The 23953-nt window shown below is 35.5% G+C and overlaps 1 protein-coding gene across 2 annotated transcripts in view; it reads right to left on the bottom strand.

The window, feature by feature from the left end:
- Positions 1–23953, bottom strand: part of LRPPRC (leucine rich pentatricopeptide repeat containing) — a 92661-nt gene that overhangs the window by 33532 nt on the left and 35176 nt on the right. For both annotated transcript variants that reach the window (XM_074818041.1, XM_074818040.1), the window contains exons 17-25: positions 23638–23744; positions 23348–23425; positions 22963–23013; positions 22136–22249; positions 20805–20935; positions 19301–19386; positions 17463–17667; positions 9252–9376; positions 8516–8622 (exon numbers count right to left, since the gene is read on the bottom strand). In XM_074818041.1, coding sequence (XP_074674142.1) covers positions 8516–8622; positions 9252–9376; positions 17463–17667; positions 19301–19386; positions 20805–20935; positions 22136–22249; positions 22963–23013; positions 23348–23425; positions 23638–23744 — 1004 coding nt within the window. The remainder of the gene's footprint in view (positions 1–8515; positions 8623–9251; positions 9377–17462; positions 17668–19300; positions 19387–20804; positions 20936–22135; positions 22250–22962; positions 23014–23347; positions 23426–23637; positions 23745–23953) is intronic.

The raw sequence follows: 23953 nt of genomic DNA on the forward strand, positions 1-23953 counted from the left end.
TAAATAAATATGGCTAAACACACCCCAAGCCCCATAATACTGATTTATTTAATGAGAAGCTCATCTGAAACATCCAGACACTTGCACTACTTCTTGGGCAAGGGATAACTGTATGAAAGCTTGAATACAACTAAATCTGTACCTTCAATATGACTACTACTCATGTTTGATAACGAGGGCAATTTTGATTATCATTTCGATTATTGTTTAATAATGAGGTACTTTAATGCAGCACCAGAGTTTTGAAAATGATGCAAGTTATGCCTTCAAAACCTACCCAACTATAGTGTATTTGATATTTAATTTGCACTACCAGATATTTAGTGAAAGACATAAAGGGACACACATCTACATATTTAGACATGTATATCAACTCTCCTGTTGGGAGTGATTAGAATTCAAGCTTATGCTCTCCTTTCCATCTATCCTACAATCACCCAAGGTAGCAACTAGCCTACTTCTACTATGTTAATTTTTACATAAAAAGCAGCAGTAGTTCATAATAAGAATATACAAAGCTTGCAGACTCCACTGAGAATTTTTATTGTTGGTTTTGTTTTTTTTTTTCCTGAGGTATATATTTGCCTCAAAGCTTCTGTCAGTTACGCAGTTCACTGACTTTACCAACATGATTAGTATTTGTTGAGTAAATACTCATGATTTTATTTCACTTGAAACAGGAATATCTGCTGCTTTATGTTAGGCAGACATTAAGAAAAATGTAAAGAAACTTGATTATTTTCCAAAAAATATCAAAATAAATAAAGGAAAGGGCTTTACAATTTCAGCATTACTCATGACAGCTGAGACTGATGTATGTTTAAGCACAACTGGAATATTCCACATTTACCAGTAAGATTTCCAAGATAAATTATACAGTAAAGTATTATTATAAAAATCATTAGACAGTAAGAGAACTTCACAAGAATCACGCTGGAAGAAAATGGGACATCAAATATATGTAAAAAACCCTGCTCAAAACAAAATCCTCAAGGATGTTCTAGACTCAGAGCAAAAATTTGCTCTTTGCACTGTAATGCGGCTTTATGTTATAGGATGAATGAAAAAAGCATTATAAAACTCAGTGGTATCTTCCCTCTAACACAAAGTCCCTGGAGCCAAGAAAGGATACACAGCTCTTGCCATGATCCCACATTCCAAACACATTACTCTCTCCCCTTCCGTAAGGAATTTGTTCAGCAGTCATCTCCTTTACCAAATTTACTTATTTGAAACACATTCCTTTGCGTTCTTTTAAGAAAGCAGTACTTAAGAACTTCTAAATAATGTGCACCAAACTAGTAAGTACCCTTATTTTTTTAAACCCACACGTACACACGCACATATGCACGGACACAAAATCCAACCACTAATAGCTGTATCTGAGTCCGGTTTCATAAGTAATGCTTTTATTAGACTAAGAGGACTCAATAGTAAGGAAAAAAAAAATCTTTTCTTGTAATTAAAGGGCTTGCATGCCTAAAAGCTCTTCAGCCTTTCCCCTCCCTCTCAGTTGTATACAGTTACTCTAATAAAAGCTATTACACCCCCTACAAACTACTCCTCAATCTTAGACCACCGTTATCTAATACAATTTGCATGCAACATTCACAAACATTTAAATTTTGCTCTAATCACCTCCACTCTTTTCTTAATGGGACAAAAAAGAAGTCTTTGTAGGTAAATTCAGACACTAGATATAACCATCATTAAATTACACATAAAACCCCTCTAAATCCTGCTGTCACAGATCAAGAAAGCATCTTCTCCTCATAGTTTATCTCCAGCATAAAATCAACAAGACTCAGTCTTATGATATAGACTCTTAAAAAAAGCAATCTGGATGAAAAAAGGTTGTAATCTCTCAATATCAAGTAGAAATATTCTCACTGTTTTTATGGTAGATTAAATCCAATGGCAAATGGTATCTTGAGGTCTGCTGACAGTGGATGTCACAATTCTTTGCTTAAATCTATTTACCTCCTGAATTAACTTGACATCTGTTGATAGATCTATTCCTGTACACTAAACTCACCCAAAACAGTTCTTTTGTCAGGTCTTGAATTTCAGCAGCAAATGCCTTTTCTTGTATTTATTCACATTGGAATTAACTTCATTAAAATATTTCACAACTATTTGTCCCTCAATTCTTCAAATAGATGTCTTGAGATATGTGAGATATGGTATGATATATTTAACTTTTAAATATAAATGATGTTTAGTATGATAGTATAAGAGCAGAAGATAAGGAAAATATCACACTTAATTAAAATCTGGTTAAAAGAATTCTGAAGTCCTGCACTACGCATCGCCATTTTCAAGGGAGGTTCCTCTAGCAGTAGCAAACTTGTACAGGCTGGTCTTCTGAAAAATTTTGCCATACAGTTCTGAGATCTTTCCCTATATCCTAAATTCATCTCTTAGCCTTCACAGAATCACAGAATTGATGTGGTTGGAAAAGACCTTGAAGATCATCCAGTCCAACCATCAACCCAACATTAACAGTTCCCAACTACACCATATCCCTCAGTGCTAAGTTGACCCTACTCTTAAACACCTCCAGGGATGGGGACTCCACCACTGCCCTGGGCAGCCCATTCCAACACCTAACAACCCGTTCTGTAAAGAAATACTTCCTAATATCCAGTCTAAACCTTCCCTGGTGCAACTTGAGGCCATTACCTCTTGTCCTATCATTTATTACTTGGTTGAAGAGACTCATCCCCAAGTTCTCTGCAACCTCCTTTCAGGTAGCTATAGAGTGCGATGAGGTCTCCCCTCAGTCTCCTCTTCTCCAGACTAAACAACCCCAGTTCCCTCAGCCGCTCCTCATACGACATGTGCTCCAGACCCTTCACCAGCTTCGCTGCCCTTCTCTGGACATGCTCGAGTCATTCAATGTCCTTTTTGTAGTGAGGGGCCCAAAACTGGACACAGTAATCGAGGTGCAGCCTCACCAGTGCCGAGTACAGGGGTAAGATCACTTCCCTGTCCCTGCTGGCCACGCTATTTCTGATGCAGGCCAGGATGCCATTGGCCTTCTTGGCCACCTGGGCACACTGCTGGCTCATGTTCAGCCGGCTGTCAATCAACACATTTCCAATAAAACTACAAACAGAGCAGAAAACAAGAACTTTTACTCTTTCACTGAAGGAACAATTTTAATTTAATAGCTGATGTGATTTAATCTAGAAAGATTTCAAGAAGTATCTGTCAAACAACAAAAGTCAGCTGTACATCTCTATCAGCTCCCAGTTCCTACCAGAGGAGTCCATAAGCTCCTAACTAAAAATGTCAGTGACACAATACCCTTTTTTAATGTGGTGCTTGTTTTGGTGTTGTTTTTTTTTTTTTTTTTTAACAGAAGTATTTTGCTGTCCAATTTAAGGTGCAATGATTTTACCAATTCCGTGCAGAAATGGATTTAACACCAGTGTAAAACTTTGCATAGTTTAGCCATAGGTGTAAAGTGTTCATTTCTACTTCATGAAAACATGGTTTAGACTTCTGCTAAGCAGATTGATATACAGACTTTCTTGAACCTCTGCTGCAGGACTGTTATAGTACTTAATGATATATAAGTCTTGTAGCTCTATCAGAAAAAGCCAAGCATGGACATGGGCTTAATTACACACAGATTCAGAGAGTATTTTGATAATTGCATTCAGCATGAATAAATGAAGGAAAAAGGGCAAGTCTAGAAATATTCTAGAGATCTCAGTGCAAAATTCAGAGATGACCAAGTAATTAAAATTGGACCAAAATGACAGACAACAATTATATTCTAACTGCTTTAGGCAGTGAAATCTTTAAACCTCCATGCAGCATGCAAACAAAATAACAGAACAACAGGTGAAGGGGAGGAAGTAGATTCCTCCAGGGTGGTGTAACATTGCCTTTTTCCTTCCCACTCTCCTTGATGACCTTCACATCAGTCCAGCTCTCAACCATCAGCTTGATCAGGTTAATAAAGTGGCAGTCAACAACTGAGTAAACATAAGGAATTCCAATTGTCTAGTTCTGGCAACAGGTAAGAAGCTGTGGATTGGAGGGATCTGGGGGACTAGGCTCTAGAAAATTCTCTTACCATTTATATACCAGATTTAAAAGAATACTAGGCCAAGCAACTCTTCCAGACTTTCTGATCTAGTACCTGGATCTCTGGAGCAACACATATGAAGAATAAGAACATATAATAAGAACACATAAGATCTCTCTCCAGGAGAAAATCTGATTAGCTATTTTCAAAATAAGGCATTGTAGAAGACAGATAAATAAAGCATTTTTTTGGAGGTACTTTTCCCCTAATCCTATTTATTGAAAATTCATGTCCCTTTCTTTTAGCCTACATTGGTTTTAATGTAGTTTGATTTAGTTAAAGTCAAAATTTATTGACTTAATTTTCTTTCTTTTTTATGAAAAACAAACCTGAAGAAAAAAAGCAATTAAACTGTCTTTCCAAGTAAGGGAAAAAATCCTAAGTAACTACTGCTAGCTAACTAGACCCTGCACATAGGCTGAGGCAATTCCAAACACAAATACAAGCTGGGGGATGAAGGGGTTGAGAGCAGCCCTACAGAGAAGGACTTAGGGGTACTGGTAGATGAAAAGCTGGACACGAGCCGACAATGTGCGCTCACAGCCCAGAAAGTCAACTGTATCCTGGGCTGCATAAAAAGAAGCATGACCAGCAGGTCAAGAGAGATGATTCTCCCCCTCTACTCTGCTGAGACCCCACCTGGAGTACTGTGTTCAGATCTGGGGCCTCCAACATAAGAAGGACATGGACCTGCTCGATCGAGTCCAGAGGAGGCCATGAAGATGATCAGGGGGCTGGAGCACCTCCCTTATGAGAACAGGCTGAGAGAGTTGGGGTTGTTCAGCTGGAGAAGAGAAGGCTCCGGGGAGACCTTATAGCAGCCTTCCAGTACCTAAAGGGGGCTACAGGAAAGATGGGGAGGGACACTTTTTACAAGGGCATGTAGTGACAGGACAAGGGGTAATGGCTTTAAACTGAAAGAGGGTAGATTTAGATTAGATGTAAGGAAGAAATTATTTACTGTGCAGGTGGGGAAACACTGGAACAGGTTTCCCAGAGCACTTGTAGCTGCCCCCTCCCTGGAAGTGTTCAAGGCCAGGTTGGACGGGGCTTTGAGAAACATGGTCTAGTGGAAGGTGTCTCTGCCCATGGCGGGGGGGTGGAACCAGATGATCTTCAAGGTCCCTTCCAATCCAAACCATTCTATGACTCTATGATTTGATGACACAGAAGTCATGCTGTGCCACTGCAAGGGAAAGGAAGCTAGTACATGACCTTATGGTGAGGGGCAAGAGAAGACATGTGCCAACTTTGTTTTGACATGATCACCTTTGAAGGACTCAAGATAAAAGCTAACTTATCAGCTGAGGTGCAATTAAGAACTGAAGACTAAATCATGCTTTGATGTACTACAGCACCCAATGGTGGAACCTGTTCCCAGTGGAAAGCAAAAGAGCATCTACCAGCACACCCATCTATCAGCATAACTTCAAGGGCTCAGGAATCTCCAGGCATATCTAGAATAAAATGGACTTTTACTTTACAGAGCAGCCAAGTCTACCTCATTTGGAGGTACTGTCTCCAAGAGAGGCTTTCTTCTCTAGCTACCTGCCACAAAACAAATGAGAACAGACTTTCAAAATATTAACAAGGCAGTCTAGCAACATTGTAAACTATTACCTTATCAGCCAAACTCTGTGAAGCCTTAGTACTTAACTGCATTTCCCCCCACAGTCTTCTCAATCACAGCTTCTCTTCCACTTTGCATTGCTTCAGAAGAGACTCAGACCACCAAACCACCACATGCTTCAGTTTACCCATTCTAGTATCAGTCAGGTGCATTCTTTGCCTCATCTCCTTTCTATTCACCTTTCATTGCCTTCAACACTACCATTCTCTGCTTAACCTTGCTATCCTTCCAGCAGGCAGATGAGCCCCAGAGCTTTCAGCTTACTTGCTATGACGATATCCCACAACACGAGCTTAAATACATGCATGGACGACACATTTGTGACTGGATAATGTACATACACAACTATGGCGTAATTTTTATAATCTCACTCAAATCTTACCCTTCTTTCTTTCCCACTGTTGTCAGTCAGTAATATTTTACCAAAGATTGAGACTTAAAGAGTTATTTTCTTATTCCTGGAACTTTGAGTTCCATATTTTTCAAAGCAGCAGTTGCCACTAAGTTTCACATAAGCATCCAGTGTACCTCTGATTTCTAAAAATAGCAAGAGCAAGCAGAGGCAGTGGTCTTCAATGAGTAACACCCCATTTAAATGACTATATCCATATCCTCCATGGTCTTAACTTCCTTAGCTCCTAACAAAACTTTTTTCCAACTTCATTACTATCCTTTTAGATACTCTTTATTAACTCCATAGATACTTTCAAAACAAATGATATCACTAAAATTGACTACCATAACCAGCAATACATGATAAAATATGTGCTGAAAGGTAATATGCAACAGCATCTAAAAAGAGAAAGCAGCACCAATTGATCACCTTCACTGAATATTATTTCACAAGAACGGAAAACAGAAAAACAATCTGAGATGACCAACAAGAGAAGTAATTTAGTCGCAAAAACCACTGGCCTAGAGAAAGGGATACACATACACCCTGTACTCCATCTTTCACATTATGCTGATTAAGGCTACCACTTCCCAACAAACAAAAAAAGCAAAGTGACTTCTTTATGGTTTAAAACAATAAAAGCTACTTTCTTCTTCAGCAAAGTAGCACCTTTAAGTTTCCCCCCCTCGTGGAAAATACTTCTTTGAAAATACCTAACATACTGTTACATAACAAAAGCATGCTTAAAATATAACACTCCATACAGTAACTGATTTTGTGCCACTTTATCCACTGGTAACACACATGTATATTCTTCCTAGCTAAATTCCTATACTCCTAAAAATCCCAGAATTTAAAACCTCTTTTTCTCAACAGCATATACAAAGCTCTAATTTATACTTCATGGAAGTTAGGTAAGAGCAAGCAAGCCAACTTTAAATAGCATAAAAAGCCAGGAAAAGTTCCATTTAGTGTCTAAATATCGGGTGTTTAGATTTATGTCTAAGTGTCTGTGGTTACTAATAATTTATGATCAATCACCAAATACTGAATATTTGCAGAGATAATTTGGCACCTATTAAGAAAATGACAAAAGTTTCAAAGCCCCAACAATTTTATAATTTCCTGACTATCCTATTCACGACTGCTGAACTGTAGCCACCAATCTAAGTTTTGAGAAATTAAATGCCAGTATCAAAGAAGCAGCTGCTAAATCACACCAAGTACCAGTTTTACTCATTTAGCTTTAATTTTCTTCCAAATATGAGACTTCTTCCTTTTACCTTCAATATGCTTTAAACACTACAAAAAGAACTCAACTCCTCAGTGTCGTCTTCTGTCAGATACTGATATTTCTATTCTTCTGTACTGTAAGACTTTGAGCTCCAAAAAACCCTCTCAGAACAAAAATATCAGTGCTTCAACATGGGGCTTCTCAATGTCCACACACCTCACAGGACAGTATTGTTCCACCACAGACAAACAAGCAGATCTTCAGTTAAGATTTTTTAAATGCAAGAATTCTATTAGATAATAATTAGGGATAACTGGTATTTCAAATATTCTAGGGGGAATTAGACAAAAAAAAGGCATACTTTGTCTTAGGAAGGAAAAAACGCAAAAAACTAGGTTAGAGTTGTGTATCTACATAACATAAAAATGATGAGGGCAAAGTATTACTTTTTCTGCAACATGCCTCCTCCCACACATTAACCAAAAAACTTATGCAGCATTTTAAAAACATACAACTGTGTTAAGAAGAAAAATAATCACAATCTGGGCAGACTCTGCAGCTGCCCCTTTGACTTATCAATTTCAGTAAGCACAATTTCAATCAAGTCTAGATAAAATATACTAATCCTAAATAGACCAAGTTTGTCACCTACCACTTCCTATAAGCTGCTTACTATCCTGAAAAAGAGAGAGAGAGAAGAAACGCTAAATTAAATGCCAAACAGTAGCAGACAGCGCTTGTTTGGCTGATTAACTTGTAGACAAGCATTACAAATAAATCTGAGCATGGTCTGCAGCAAATTAAATTCCAGTGCTTTTAAGAACAAAGAATTCCTTCGGAAAGAGGATTAGCAACTTTACACCCAGGAATGCCAGTTTAATTTAATTGTTCCACAATCCAATATTTAATATGCAAATATCATTTTGATATATAACAGCGAATTTGAAAAAGTGAGGAAACAATTTCAATATACAACCAGTCTGTCTCTTCTGAACTGTAATTATACAAAATAAAGCTGGTAGAGGTTTTTTTTATTATTGGGATTGAATTCTATTAACATGAATCAGAACGAGTCTAATTAAAGGTTAAAAACTTTAAATGTTTCTAATTAAGAGTCTAAATAGCTGCACGATTAGAGTACTATCGTTAAAATCCCACCTCAATGACCTTCCTGGCCTCTTTGTATTTTCCTGTTTGCAAGAAGGCAAAGAAGAGATCATAAAGAGCCATCATGTCACCATATTCGCTGCTTATAAAATCTGAAACTGAAGATAAAATAAACCTCATTAATTTACTCAATATATTGAAGCATCAATATATATGACAGATTTTCTTAATACTAGTATTTTCCAAGCATCACAAAACTGCAAGAATAAGCTACAGGGAGATAAATTTTGAAACATATGGAATGATTACCACATATTACACAATTTGTCGTAGCTTTGTAGTTGAGCATATTTAAAATGTTTTTCTGCACTATAGTTTGAATTACATTCAACAAAATGGACAAACTATATATGGGCATTCTTTACTTGTGGAAAGTGAGAATATAGGATTTCTTAACCACACAACTATTTGAAAAACAGATGTGTTGTTTTACTATTGTGTTGTGCTACTATTAAGTTGTTTCTTAATATACATAGCTAGAACAAATATTAGCACTAATTTTTGCGAGATCGATGCTGTTTTATCCAAACATTAGGATTCTTCTACATTTAAAATTAATATCAACATTCAATCTGAAGAATGAAGGCATCATTTAAGTGCTTTAAAGTTACACAAACAAACTTTTTTTTTTTCTTTCAGTTGAAAGAAATTATATACAAATCCTGGAAGAAAAGCCTCAAGAAAACACTCCATATAGCCAGACAACATTTGACTACATGCAACGAACCCTTTTGCAGAAGATCAGCGTCTCCTTTTTCTATCAGTTTACAGTAGATGTTATGAAGCTGAAGAATTTTACCATACTTCTTATAACAGTTCATTAAAGCTTCCAGAGCTGCAGTCATGTCATCCCTTGTGGAATGAAACAAAACAAGAATAAAAACAATCAAACATTCCGAGCAGGAGCAGTGCATGCTGAACCCACTTTAGTCTTGAAAATTTCAAGGAAAATTAATTCAGCAGTCTATAATCCAAGTATGCATTCCCAACCCCAATATGCTACAGTTACTTTAAAATAACAGGTAAAGTTTTCCTATAAGCAAATACCATGTATGCTTGACAGCCACAGAAATAAAAACAAAACTACAGATTTATGCTTAAACCTCTTGACTGTGTAATTTTTTATTGCCTGACCACTATTCACTACGAATTAAACAAAGGTGTGAATGCTTTTCATCATCAGATGCACTTAATTTTTGAAGTAAAATTCTTAAGTTCTGCTATGTATTATTACGACAAAATCCCAATTCCATCAAAATTTCAGTTTGCATTTGAGAGTTCTATTTTTCTTGTAAGTAATATTGTGCACAATAGATTACCTCTCCAAATGTCTCTGTTTAGACATTTTCAATTTTTAAGCCCTTAAAAATTTTTCCACAGCATTTTTATTTCAAAGATAACCACAGCTCTTTAGATTGCTTTGTACTTGTTTTACACCTTAACAGACTAAGCTATAAATCATTTGTTGATTTCCATTATGTCACAATTGAAGGGCTAGTATTTTTCCATTCTATAGTAAGGTCTGAATCCAATGTGTATTTTCTGCAGTAAAAATGTAATTTGTGCAATTAATTCAAAAATATATTAAGGTACCAAAATGTACTTTATGCTGGCCTATCCATGTCACATAGATCCATGGCACTAGTATATATCCACGGTACTACTAAATTAGTGCATAAGATGTTGACTTCCTTAAAGGGACTTTCAGAAGCCTTTGAGCAGTAAGTACCAATAACAAGTACAACATTTCCATTTTTGTTATCTCAGTCCTTCATTAAATTTTTCCCCTCATGTATGGTATTGACACCTTCAGAAGTATACATAGTTAAAATGCAAAACTGAAAAGCCATAAAAACAATCAGATCTGGAACTTAAAATAGCAATACATAAATTAACATTCTATACTGTGCAACTAACAGAACTAAATCATCTGCTGCCGACCCTTTTTCAAAGGATTACAACCCAGTCTAAAGAAACCAAACCAAGAGAGGACAACCACTGAAACAAACACTGGTAAAACAATATATGAAGTTATTCTTTGAAGGGGAACATTTAAACTGAATTTGAAACAAACCAAAATGACAGGTACAAAATGTAGTAAGCAGCCAAACAGTAAGACTATATTTTAGATTTCAAAAGGCTTATCAAATAAAGGGTGGTGGAAGTAGGCAAGGGAAAAAAATACATATTTTTTTTTAAATCACTTAACAGCAGCAGCTGAAGGCCATGATAAAACTGACTTGAAATAATGATTTTATATTTCTGAAGTAACTTTATTATTGATCAGCTGAACCTTAACAAATTAAGATATTACTGTTAAAACCAGCCAAATTCAGACATCCTCTCTTCATGCTGCATTTCTTGTGCAACAAAAATTTTGCTTTTTCAGAGAATGAACTATCTAGACTACTATATGTTACTATCTTCGGCTAGGCTAATATTTTTAAATTTTAAGAGTAAAACACAGAAGAAGAATTAATTTTGTTCAGTAATACTGGCATTCTGAAAATGAACCTAAGATGATGGATTTCTACCTTATCCCCCTTACTGAGCCCTGTTTACAATGCATCTTCTGGCACCCCATGGAGTCATTTGAATTTTTGTCATTTGGGGTGAAGACTAAATTACAGGTTAATTTCAAAACTGCAAGTAGATGTTGCAGGCTAGATTACTGTCATAAAAGAGAAATACTATGGTAGTTACCATAGACAGATATAAAGCTTTATATAATCAGTATTTTTCTCCTGCTTTAGATGCAAGTTCAGTTAACATCTGAAAAAAACAGTTTTACAGAAAACTACTCAATTTCTAAGGAGGCACAACAACATTTGTACATTCAAATTAAAGTTTTCAGTGATAAATCTAGCTTTTCAGATTGATGCTCAAACAGCCATAGTATTGTCTCAGCTGTATTCCTAAAGGATTAAAGTGACTGTTTTTAGGTCAAAGCTATCAATAAATGAATGAATAATTGGAATGTCATTCAAACAGGAACATTAACAGTTTTCTAGACTCTAAATGTATACTTCTGAAGGCATTTATACGATATACGCCGAGAAAAAAAGTCAGCAAAGAACTGAGATACCAAAACTGAAAATACTGTACTTGTTACTGTTACTTACTGCTCAAAGGCACCTGAATAACTCTGTATTTAAGGAGGTCAGTATCTTACATACTAATTTACTGGACATTTGTTTTGAATCTATGGAGATCTGACATCTTGGTTCAGTGGCATTCAAGCAACGAACCATCCACAGTTTACTAGACAAAGGGGTTTATAAAACAGATAAATGATAAAACTGGCAACAACTGTAAAACAATAAAAGGTATAGAAGTTCAGCCTCTAAAAAGAAATTGTTTGTACTACTACTGCAAGGAAAAAAACATCAAGCTTATGCTCGTACTTGAGTTAATATGATTTATTCAACAACCTGCAGTATTTCTTAATTGTCACAAACTGCAGCTAATTCTAAGTAAGTACCAGCATCTACTTTTGTAAGCAGTTTTTACAATCCTGTTAGAAAATGAATGAAAATGAGTATTAGGAACTTACTATAGGCTTCAAATTTCAAGTATAAGTAACATTTTAATGTTTCTTATTATGACTCACTGACTTCATAAAAAAAAAGAACTGCACAAGAAAGATTTTCCACTTTTCAAGAAAACGCTATTTAGACATAAGGATTTTAAGCTAACAAACAGCCACATATTTGAAAATATTTGGCAATCTTTCTGTACGAACTTATGCACGTGGAACACCCTTTAGTCTTCCCTAAGGATACATACTACACTACTACATTAAAAGCCTGGGCCAAAATTACTATTTAATTAATATGGATCAAGTCAAAAAGGAAATAAAGCCCATATACTCATAGCCATGGTGGAAAAAACTGATTTCTAGTGTCAGTCTGGACAAAGTAGTAATTTAGAATGTGAACACAGATGATCCATGCTTCATTTGAGTTGGCCAGATACTACAGCTTTAAGTCACTCACAAATATTATCTGTTCAGAGCTAATACCTGTACCACTTAAAGACAAGGTGTGCTTTTCCCTCTCATTGAAACTTTTTCTTTTAAAAAAGAATGTATACTATTATTTTTGAATGACAGAAGGAGCCTCAGTCATTACTGTATTATGCTTGGCCCATATGTAATCCCCAAAGAGTCCTACTTTGGCATTATTTTTCAACTAAACTGATGCTATGGTTAAGATACAAGTTTTTGGATTCATTTGGTTTCTGTTTAGGATACCTATGAAGTCCAAGATACTATGGGCACAATCTTCCAAAATATTTGTGTGGGCAATTTTACTCACACAAAGCTATTTGAAGAGACAAAATTACTCAGATGTCTGAGTGTTTGCAGAACACACTCTGTAGCAGGACTGGCTATAACACACATGCATATAACATCCCCCTTCAATTCCAACAAGCCACTCCCCTCTTGCTTCAAGAATGTAGCACTAAATCTAACCCTTTTACTTGTAATAAACAACTTTCCCAACCAGAGAGTCTGCCTGATAAAAATAAGACTCCAAATATTGATTTTAATTGGAATGAAGTGCTGCAACATTATGCATAAAGCTTTAGTGAAGTGGCAATTTACCTAAGGGGTTTACTGATTGAAAAGCTCTCAAACCTGAAATCACTAGAGAGGTAGAAAGAAAAAAGGGACTCTCTGGGGTGGGGGTGGAGGGTAGACTGGTAAAACAAATCCCTCTCTACAAATCTGAAGCAGATGTTAGTGTAGAGGGAAGTCAATTCAGCAAGGTACAATCAGCTTTACAAAAATTATTCTGTTAAAAGAGAACGGGCTCTTGAAAGAGCTGAATGTTTTTCTGTTCATTTGCTATACTAAGGAATCTTCAAGGAGACTGGTGTTGCAATTACAACTAATCCTCCCCAAAAAATTAACTGTGTTGAAGGCTTTGTAATTTCCCTAGGTACAATTTAGCTGTCACTTACTTTAAAATTTACTCAAACATGCGCTCGGAACAGCACTAACTTCACATGTCAAGTGCTTTCCAGCCAATTGAGTCTAAACTGGAAGTCGGTGTTAAACAACTGAATGATTAGACAAGATAGCTCATTTCCCTGCTCTTTTGTTCAGAATAAAATGCCACATTTACATTATCAGACTCAACAGGATTTTCTGACAGAGGGAGAAAAAACCCTAGTGAACACTGTCCGTACCAAGCACATGAAGCCTGTCATTTACCAATCATCCTTCAAAAAGCAATAGCCATGAATGTAACTTAATTACGACCCAATGATCCTTGACGAAAAATCATCTTATCACTGTCCTGTCCCCATAGGGCAAATGAGACACTTTTGTCCTTTGGCACTGATGATGCTAAATTCCTAATTGCAATAATGGAGTAAGAGAGCCAAACATCCCTAATTTCATTGCAACACGTAAAGAGTTTTAATACAAATATTTGAAATAAAGCCGCTAAAAATTAGAAAAAACTCTCCACACTAGAGATAATTTTTCCCCCCACTAAAATATCACCTATTTTTAAAATAGGACTATTTTTTAAAGTGAATTTAAACGTCAATTAACTTGTGCATGCTAAGGAATCACCTCAAACAAAATCGTAGGTGAATTTAACTCCATGAAAACAACAGAAGAAAAACTGGCAAGGCACTGGATTCACACTGTACCTGCTACATAAGAAACTAAACAAAATGGGTTTATACGAGATTAATCACAAACCAGCACACAATGCATTACTGGACAACGCTGTATTAAAATACACCGACCGTTTTTAAAGAAACACAATCCAGCTATATCCTTTTGATGGTTTAAAATACAGCTATTAACTGCTTGCATTCACTGACTTAAAACTACAAAATATTTTGTTCATACAGTCTGTAACAATGTTCTCATAGTCTACCCGAAATTTTTCTTCCCTCCGCTTAAGAGCACTTCTGATATAGGGAATTAGTAAATTTCAAACCTGAAGATGTTTTGTTTCTCTTCTCAGTGGTGGTATTACTCAAGGAGAGCAGAAACAAATTTATGCTAATGAAAAGACAGGAACCACATCAAGTTTTTAAGATGTGTGTTCCTGGTTTTAGTTGTACAAAAATTGGCTTGTGCAGTTTTCTTGGAGGAAGAAAAAAAAAATCAGTAGTTACTGTATCCATTAATTTATCATCCTATAAATAGGTATTATCAAAGTATCATACAGCACAGGAGCAGGTTAGCTTCACAAACCTCTTCAGTTTTTTAAAATGGCTCATGTTCAAATAGGTTTCCCCTGACAGTTGATAGAGCAAGTAAAAGCCAAAACTACAGTCCTTAAAATCCTAAGAAAACTTGTACGGTTTAAGTAACACAACCTTTTCCAATTTTTAGCAATTGGAAGAACCAGTTCAAAAGTAAGACATGTTTTAAGAAAAACTACAAGCTCTTCACATCCTTGTAGATTTTAGAAACTAAAATTTTTGTCATAATGCCCAAGGCAGGTTTAGCACCTTGAAAGACAGACCAAGATTCCACATGTGGACTGTCTCAATTTTTAATGGGACTACACCATCTTGAGAAACTGTTCAGAGCCATAAATAAAGATCATACAATTAAAAGCAGGGGGGTGGTTCCCCTTAAATTTACTCAGGGTAAAAAAAACCCAAAATAGTATGGGGTATAATATTAAAGGCAAAATGCCCATTCTACTAGAATTTTACATTTGTTAGCTTTAGTCAAGTTACACTGTTCATAATCAACAATTTTTTTCTTTTCCATGCTCTGCTGCAAATTGTCACTTTTAACATGCACTAGGACTTAACAAGAACTTTAGAATATTCAGGACTGGGTAGAGAGAAAAAAGGTAGATTAAAACATTTTACACCTACAATTGTTGAAATCTTCAAAAGCAAATCACAGATTCCTTTACAAGCAATTAAAAAGTTGGAAATAAATTAAGAACACAAAACACTAGCACAATCATCGCTGTGGAACATTAAAAAATATCCCAGAGCTAATTCCAGAGGCATGCTGACGACCTGCAGCTAAATGACAGCATTTCAGCATGATACTTGAGCTGTAGGATGGCAAATAGTAAGCACTACTGCTGAAAGAAATGACTAACACTAATTTCAGTCACTCATAACTTTCAAAAACTCTTAGCATCTCCAAGACGGGGGGGGGGGAAATTAAAAAAATCAGTGAAATTCAGTTATTCCTTCCAGGCAAATTATGTGGAAAAGAGCATTCCCCTTCTGTTCTAACACTGCAGAGGAAGCAAGTTTCTCCACCCATAAAGTGGCAAAAAAACACAGAAAATGAGGTTACTTTGTATTGTATATGAATTACATATATGAAATGTATACAGGTGAGTATCAATGACTTGTAGCCATACAGTTTCACAGTACGGAATTACTTCTCCTTTAAAAATCTAGTCTCATCAAAAGTCCCTTTATTAAAAAAAACTTTTTAGAAAGTTTTACCAAACAATTATAATCCAAAAGAATGTGGAATCAAACTGAAATCACACTCTCTACTGTCCCCCTTTGCATCCACACATGAACACATCTTTATTTACATCATCACATACTATTTCTCAAATGAAAAGAACCCAAGTAGCACCATGTACAACTTGCATGTCAACGTGCATAAAGCAATTATGCAGAATGCAGCTGCTCTTACTGCACACTGCAAAGCATATCAGATATTTTTCCGACACATTAGTTACATATGATTGCAGTTAAATTACTTCCATAAACATCTGCCTTGTCTTGTGATGTAACCAAGGCGGTGTTGCTGACTGAATAGATGTAGACTATATTCTGAACTTTTGACCATCACACTAAAATACTATTTTTAGAAGAGAATGTACATATTTCTACCAAGAGTTATATCTTTTTGATAAGAATTTTGAATACAGAAAATGTTATACAGACCTTGAATACTCAGAATACTTACAAGAACTAAAAAAATCTATATGTTAACAGCAACATGAATGTGCATCTTTGAGGCTGACTCACATGATACTATGAAAAATTCACTCATTTCATACCTATTATATTTAAGCCAAGAACATTTCATATACATGAACCAAACCACAAGAAACTGATCAATCACTCTAGCTGCAAGAGGTTAAAATCCAGCAACTACATAAATGATGTAAAAAAATAAAAGCATTGTATATATGGTAAAGGACGTGAAAAGGGACTCTTGGCACAATTTTAGTAAGAAGTTGTTATATAGTTCATACATACATTAATTCAAATATCCTACACCTCATAATGAAAATTTATGCAAAGAAACATGACACATGAAATTACAGATACTTCCTGCCAGCATGAATGTATGAACTTCATTTTCTTTATTAAACGGTATTGAAAGTATATACGGAAAAAAAAAATATCACAACAGACAGACCAGACAATACTTTGAGCTGCAAATTCAGCAACATAGCTGCCTATTTGCTATAACATGAAATTATTTGAATTATGTGAATTAAAAGTATTTCAGTGTTCAACAACCACTTTTCAACTCACCTGAGATGTATTGGATGGCACAGCAAAATAATGCTGTTTTGATGGGAAAATACACACTACTTAACCACAAGAGCTGAGAATATACCTATCATGCTCTGAATAGCTATCTTGTCAAACAGACTTTAGAACAAATTCATAAGCATACTGCAATATATAGCCACTTCATCTCTGATGTGTCCATAAAACACATCCGTTGTTCCCAGAGATCATGATGTGATGTACAACTGATGAAAAGAGGCTTATCTAACTTGAGAAAACATATTCATTTATTACTATTCCTAGATCACTTAAATATTTATTGTATGTGTGTGCATGTGTGCATGAACACTTTCAAACATGAATGTGCAGTTGTATATAGCACAGCAGCAGGTCATATAACACAAATAAATACCATATCATAACTTCTTTCATCTGAAGCCCAAACACTGCTTACTTTTCAAGGTGAACTGTAATCAGAGGGGAATGAAGGACAGCAGTTTCTGCCAACCCCAGGTTCACAATGGTCTCATGTAATCGATTCACTGTTTCAACTTCACCTCGCATGGCAGCGGCATTAAGAATGCGGAAAAAAGATGCAACTGTTCTGTCTGAGATAGGAACATCCTTCTCTTTCATCTCTGTTAGAATGTTAATAGCATCTACAATGAAACAACACAAAAGACCCTTAGGTAATTTCATGTAGGGAAAACAAACTGCTATTAAAACAGCATTTCAAACCCAGCAGGAATGTAAATTCTGGTGTATAATGCCGATTTCAAGTTAATTACTACTTGCATTTCTAAACGAGACTACAATTATAAATCCACAATAGCATGGTTTTATCATTTTGCTGCAACTTTGACTACAAATTATAGATAGGAACTGCGTGCCCACTCTGCACCACATAACCCTGTATAGTCTGCCCTATAGCTGCAAGATTCTACTAAATGGATGCTTTTATCGTTCAATGCTAACATCTGCTAAATCACTCCATTGTTTCTTCAGCAGATGGCTTGTCACGAGGCCAGATAATAAAGATATGTTTACACTGTATATACAGCCAGACTAATGGTCTGATACCGATAGGGCCTGTTTGCTGTGTCGATACTAATTAGCCAAGGAGAGCCAATGAAAGCTTTCTAACAGACTGCATGTTAAAACATTAGGTTCATTAAGCTTCATTAGTAAGGCAGAAACAAACATTTTGGTATATGGAATAAGTGCATTTTTATAATGTTCTTAATTATTGCATAGACTGAATGTTTTGACCACTTTACGTTTGGCTACATTTATGAATTGTTTTATTTTCTGAGGGACATTTATGCTCTTAAAAGCAAGCTAATCTTTTCAAACTGCTTTAATGTAGAGGTGGTCATGATCTGATTTATTATGATTTGGAAAACATCAGCTTTGTTTATTATTTTTTTAACAGTAAGCTTAATAATAAGAGGCCAAGACAAATTTCAGAGAAAGATCTTACAAGAAAACAAATACATTAGCTTTTTTATTTTATTGTATAGTGTTTTATATAAAACCATAACATTTTGTGTCTGGACTTGGACCACGCTTTTACGGTGTTAAGTCTTCTACAGAATCATGGAACTCGATAGTCAGAATCACCTTTTAAAGTTGATTACAGTCTAGAGTTCTCTTAAAGATCAACCAAATCATGTAAATTACAGAATTATATTAGACTGAATTACAGAAATAAAAGCGCTAACAGCTTAATGCAAACATCCAGAAATACAAAATAGGCAGTTTGCAGAACAGTCATTAAAAGCCAAAATTTCCAGTCAGTTTGACAGATTGACTCTAAAATTCAATAACAGACATATAAAAGAATACTAACAGAAAAATATATACTTTATAAAAAGTTAAATTATTTTTTGCAGTACTTGGCTCTTATGAGAAGGTTATGTTTATAGGTTTTATGTTCAGCCTTCAGACCTTCTTAAGCAAAAACAAAGCCATTAGTCTAGGCACATACGCAATTTGTGCCATAAGTCATGATCTTCAAACTCAATCCAAACAGCAATCCTAATAAAAACTAGCTGCAGAAATGCAAAAAGCACTGAGCTGTGCAAATGTAAATGACAAGCTTGCCAATCCATTAAAACTAATGGCCTGCACTGTCCAAGCATCTCTGGTTGAATTCACATGCAAATTTGTATGCAAAATGTTCAAGCACTTTCCAGGACATGATATACCATTAATATCAACTCACATTTTTATTCTTGAGGCAAGATACCTATATTATATAGCAGAAACACATAATGAAAGCAAATGTATTACCTTCTAGTCTACCATGCTTTCCTAAGACTTCTACCAGTGCTATGTACTTTCCGGTGTCAAGAGCAACAGGTGAATTCTTAGGGAAGCTAGAAATTAAAACATTAAGAATTGTATCAACAGAAGTTCACATTTTATAGATTCAAATTAAAGACTTATTTTTAAAGCTGCATAACAAAACAAAAGCACTGAGAGCTAAAAGTTATAGTAAGTATTAAAGGAAAAATCTGATACACTTTAAAAGATGCACCATTAAGATGTGATTTTAAAACATTATCCACACAGACTCCCACTCCCCAAACCCAAAAGTTCTATTTTACAGAGCCAAATGGTTTAATTAATTGTTTGGTAGTTACTGCATAAAATATGGTATTTCTCAGAAGCCTGGGAAGAAAACTGAGTCCACAAGGCTGGGGCAGGGCTATATTCTTTTTGATAAAGAATATGAAACTATTTGCCTACAGTAACAAGTTAAAAGCTACTATTTTGAAGTTTCTGCTATGTATTTGTGTTTTCTTTTTTCTGAAAGTTTTAAAATTAATTCCTTCTCTGTCGTTTCTTTTTGTAACTATTCAAAGAGTCACTTCTTATCAATATTATGCTGCACTTGAGGCAGATTACTGAAAATGAGATACTGAGTGAAGCTCCACTAGAAGACTCAATTCTACTTCACGCAAGCTCGCTATGGGGACTGAGAGAGTGACAGTACAGCCAAAACGAATACACTACCGCTATTTGCAGAGTGGCAAATTTCTTGATATTAGTGCTCAATTGTTTCACATAATTTCAAACACTAGCAAGGTGTAATGAGCACCTGCCTGCTAACCTACCGTAAAACCAAATACTTTATGAGTGCATATGAGAGAGAGAATCTGAAAGTAACACATTCATTGTACCATCAGACCGAAAGGAGGCTTTCAAGGGAAAAAGAGAAGGGGCAAATAGAAAGATGATCTGTGAGAACTTGCACCAGGATAAGTCATGCATAGCATGTTGTAGCTGGGAGCTAATTCACAGCCAAGATACAAAGCTCTGAAAACAAAACTTTGAAGTAGAATGCCTGTTGACAGTCCTAAAATAACGTCACTCAAAACCACTGCTATTCTAAAGACAATATAGCTGCAGCATATTCTAAACACATTCTAGGTGCTTTCTAACACACAATACAGGTACTTTTTTTCCCTTCAATTAAGCCAAACTTCAATTTAAACACTATGTATGTTTAAAATAAAAATAAAACAGACCCTACATAGCAATTTTCCTTTTTTTTAAAAAAAAGAGATAGATAATTACTGACCATGCAAAATAGCTGCTTCTGATGTTCAATTATACAAAGCAAATTTTTTGTTTCAAAAAACCACACCCGTGACTGTTTTAAATGCACATACATTGGTAGGGAAAACTAATTAAAAATGGATGAGGGGGTTAATACTCAACCTACTTAATTCAACAAGGTCTGTGTATCAGCATAAATCTCTGTGACATGTTTCAGTGCCGGTGTACTTACACTTTTTCTTTCAGGTTCATTGCCTCTTCTACATTATCATGTCGACAGCACAAATTTATTAAGGCTGCATAGCCACCGACAACCATGTCCGGTTCGTATTTGGCTTTCACTTCAAGGGCTTTTTGCATATTCTAAAAAAGGAACAAAGCAAAGATGTGAACTAGACAAAAGTCAATATGACATTATGATTCTTAGATGTTCAGTGTGCAGTTACAGGACTGCTTTAGTGCTTTCAGTAGTATAAGATCACATCTGAAAACACGGTGCTGTAATGCTTTAGCAAATTTTAAGAGTGAAAGTTATTTTGCATAAATTAATATTTTTCTGAAACACCTTTTAGAGTAACTTAAGTAGATTTCTAAATAAATTTTCTTGCTTTATATTTCTAGCATGTTTTAATGTAAGACTTTTTTTTTAAATCCAGACAGAAACTATAAACATGATTAATCCAAATTCTAATATAGGTCTTATTTATTTGGAATTCATAACAATTTTCACCTGGTACACTGCCAAACATAAAAAACCCCCTTCTTTCTAAAGAATAAGATACTACTTAATGATCCCATAGGAAGCTTATTTTTTTATACATTCCTATTCATACATTTGACCACTTTGAACTTACAACGCTGTTTGCTTCTAGTCTTATTTCATATGCAAAATTGTAGAGACAGACAGCTGAGAATCACTCTTTCTAAATTGTATTCTTAGCAACAGAGAATATTGTGCTATCATCTGCACGGCTTACTGTTCCTATATATACAGCTTTATAGGCAGGATCATACAGAACAAGAAACTGAATAAAAGTGTGGTGATACCCCACAAATTACAGACACACACTAAATGAATGTAAACTACAGCTGGACGCCTGCCGAATGGAGGCAAGAGACCCTTTATCTCAGAAGAGCTTTCCTCCTGCAGGAAAATGGAATTTCAATCCCTGCATTAACAACCTAGTAATATTTGAATTGCAAATGACTAGTGCATGTATCAGTTGCTTGACAATCTAGATATAAGAGACCGGAGCCATGGCTTGAAAGGACATTTGGCATGTATGATAAACCTATCACAGCTGTTACTATCATTCACTTTGCAGATTATTGTAAACAAACTTCAGCAACCCCAAAACATGCCATTCAAGGTGTTGCTGAAATTAGTTAACCTTTTGATTTAATTGCTTTTTGCACTTATGTTTGATTTATAAGCATCAAACCATGAAACCTCAAGCACTGCACTTGTCTTTGCTTAACTATGTCTTTCCATAATACAGTCATTTATGTCCCTTTAAAAATATAGCTGTGTGTTTCCAATTATCTCCGCGCTGCTTAAGGTACCTCTTCTTCACAAAGAGCATGTATGAGTTGTTTCAAGACATCTGTAATAGGCTGGTTTTCAGCTTTTCGCTTTTCTAGTTTCTTCTCCAAAGCAGACACGTCAGATTTAGCACTCTAAATGGAGGTAACAGAAAGAATGTCAATTGCAAAAACACCCTTCCCTGAACAACTTGTCGGATCACTTTAATAAAAGACAGACAAAATAATCCTCTTCTTTCATACTCCAAGAAATTTTTTAATCATTTAAGGTGCTTTTATCTGTTTAAACAGTACATACTAACTGAAGATTTGAGTCAGAATACAGTAAAAAAAGCATTAAGTAGCATCTCTACAAAGGTCAACATTACTATTTCTCTGGTACTCAGTTCTTTGTGTTCAGGGAAGTAGGGAACAGAAGCCTGTTTCTTTTCCCATCTCCACTCTGCTCAGATCAGAGATGTAAAGACTTGACACTCCACCATTAGAAGCAGTATGGATTTATATGGTTTCTGCCACTCAAGTGGATCACTGTAATTTACAACCATGAAATTAAGCCTCACATCATCACTGTTAACTAACTAGAAACTTTCAAAAAAATATTTACCAGACAGGGAAACTGAGGCATGAAACCTCAGCCAACTCCAAGGTCAACTATCAGGTCTATGTGAAAATCTGGACAGCCTTTACTCCTACTCTGGAAAGTAACCTCTGAACTTCAAATGGTAGATTTAAATAACGTTAATATACTTCCATGATCTGAAAGCTAGTGATTACACTTCATCTAAAACCCATATCCAAACATTATTATTACAGTAAGAACAAGCATAGCTATCTGCGAATTTACTTACTTCTGGAATGTCTGTAGACATGGATTTTTTATGAGGCAGTAGCCTTGCATCCTAAAATGTAGTAAGACAAAGATATCACTAATCCCCCTCAAAAGTTCAATCTCTTAAGTAAGCATATCATGCTAAAAATGTTCAAGTTAATTTTATAATTGCAATACTAAAAAAGCTGTATTCTGCAGCGTTATTCCAGTGACTTGAAAAAGCACTTATTAAATGTATCTCTTTCACATATTGAAACAGCTTCAACAGTGAAAAATCATGGTAAGGTTAAAAGGCTTACATATAATCACTGCATAAAGATATTTATATTGCAAAGGAGAATATATTCACAGAGTACAGATACTCCATTTTTTAGCTTCAAAGTAATTGCTATAGAACCACAGACCTTAATTAATTCAGGAACTTGAGAGGAGTCCAGCAGTCTGCAAATGCCGCTGTAGTGGGTTGTAGGGATAACTATATTCTGTACCAAGAGGTGGGGAAAAAATTATATGAGTTTTGAAACACAACCAAACTAAAATTTGTCTAACAGAAATTATCTGAGACGTAATTCAAGTCTCCAGCTCTTGCATGTCATTGAGAAGTGGCCTGGTTGTACTTAAAAGCAGCAATTTCAAATCTAATAGATACATGTCAGGCAGGACAGGCATTATGTAGCAAAAAATGAAATGGTACCATCTTCTTCAGCTGATGGAAGTATTGTCTCAAACGCTCCTCCTTGGCCTGTACCTCTGAGTCACTCATGCTGTCAATCAAGTGATAAAGAAAATAGCCAACAGCTTCTGTGGAAAAAAACAAGAGAAAGCATTCCACTAAAATTACCGAGACTGTCATGTTATCAAGATTAATTTATAAGAAATCATTTTGGTGTGAGATGTCACCCTGATGAGAGGCTCTGAAATGGCAACAATGATCACTGAGGCATAGAGATTATGTGGTTTGGGAGCACATATCTAACTGGTGAGTGAAAGGAATATTAATTATTTTCAGA

The sequence above is a fragment of the Strix aluco genome, chromosome 3 (assembly GCF_031877795.1).
Source record: "Strix aluco isolate bStrAlu1 chromosome 3, bStrAlu1.hap1, whole genome shotgun sequence".
Taxonomy (NCBI): domain Eukaryota; kingdom Metazoa; phylum Chordata; class Aves; order Strigiformes; family Strigidae; genus Strix; species Strix aluco.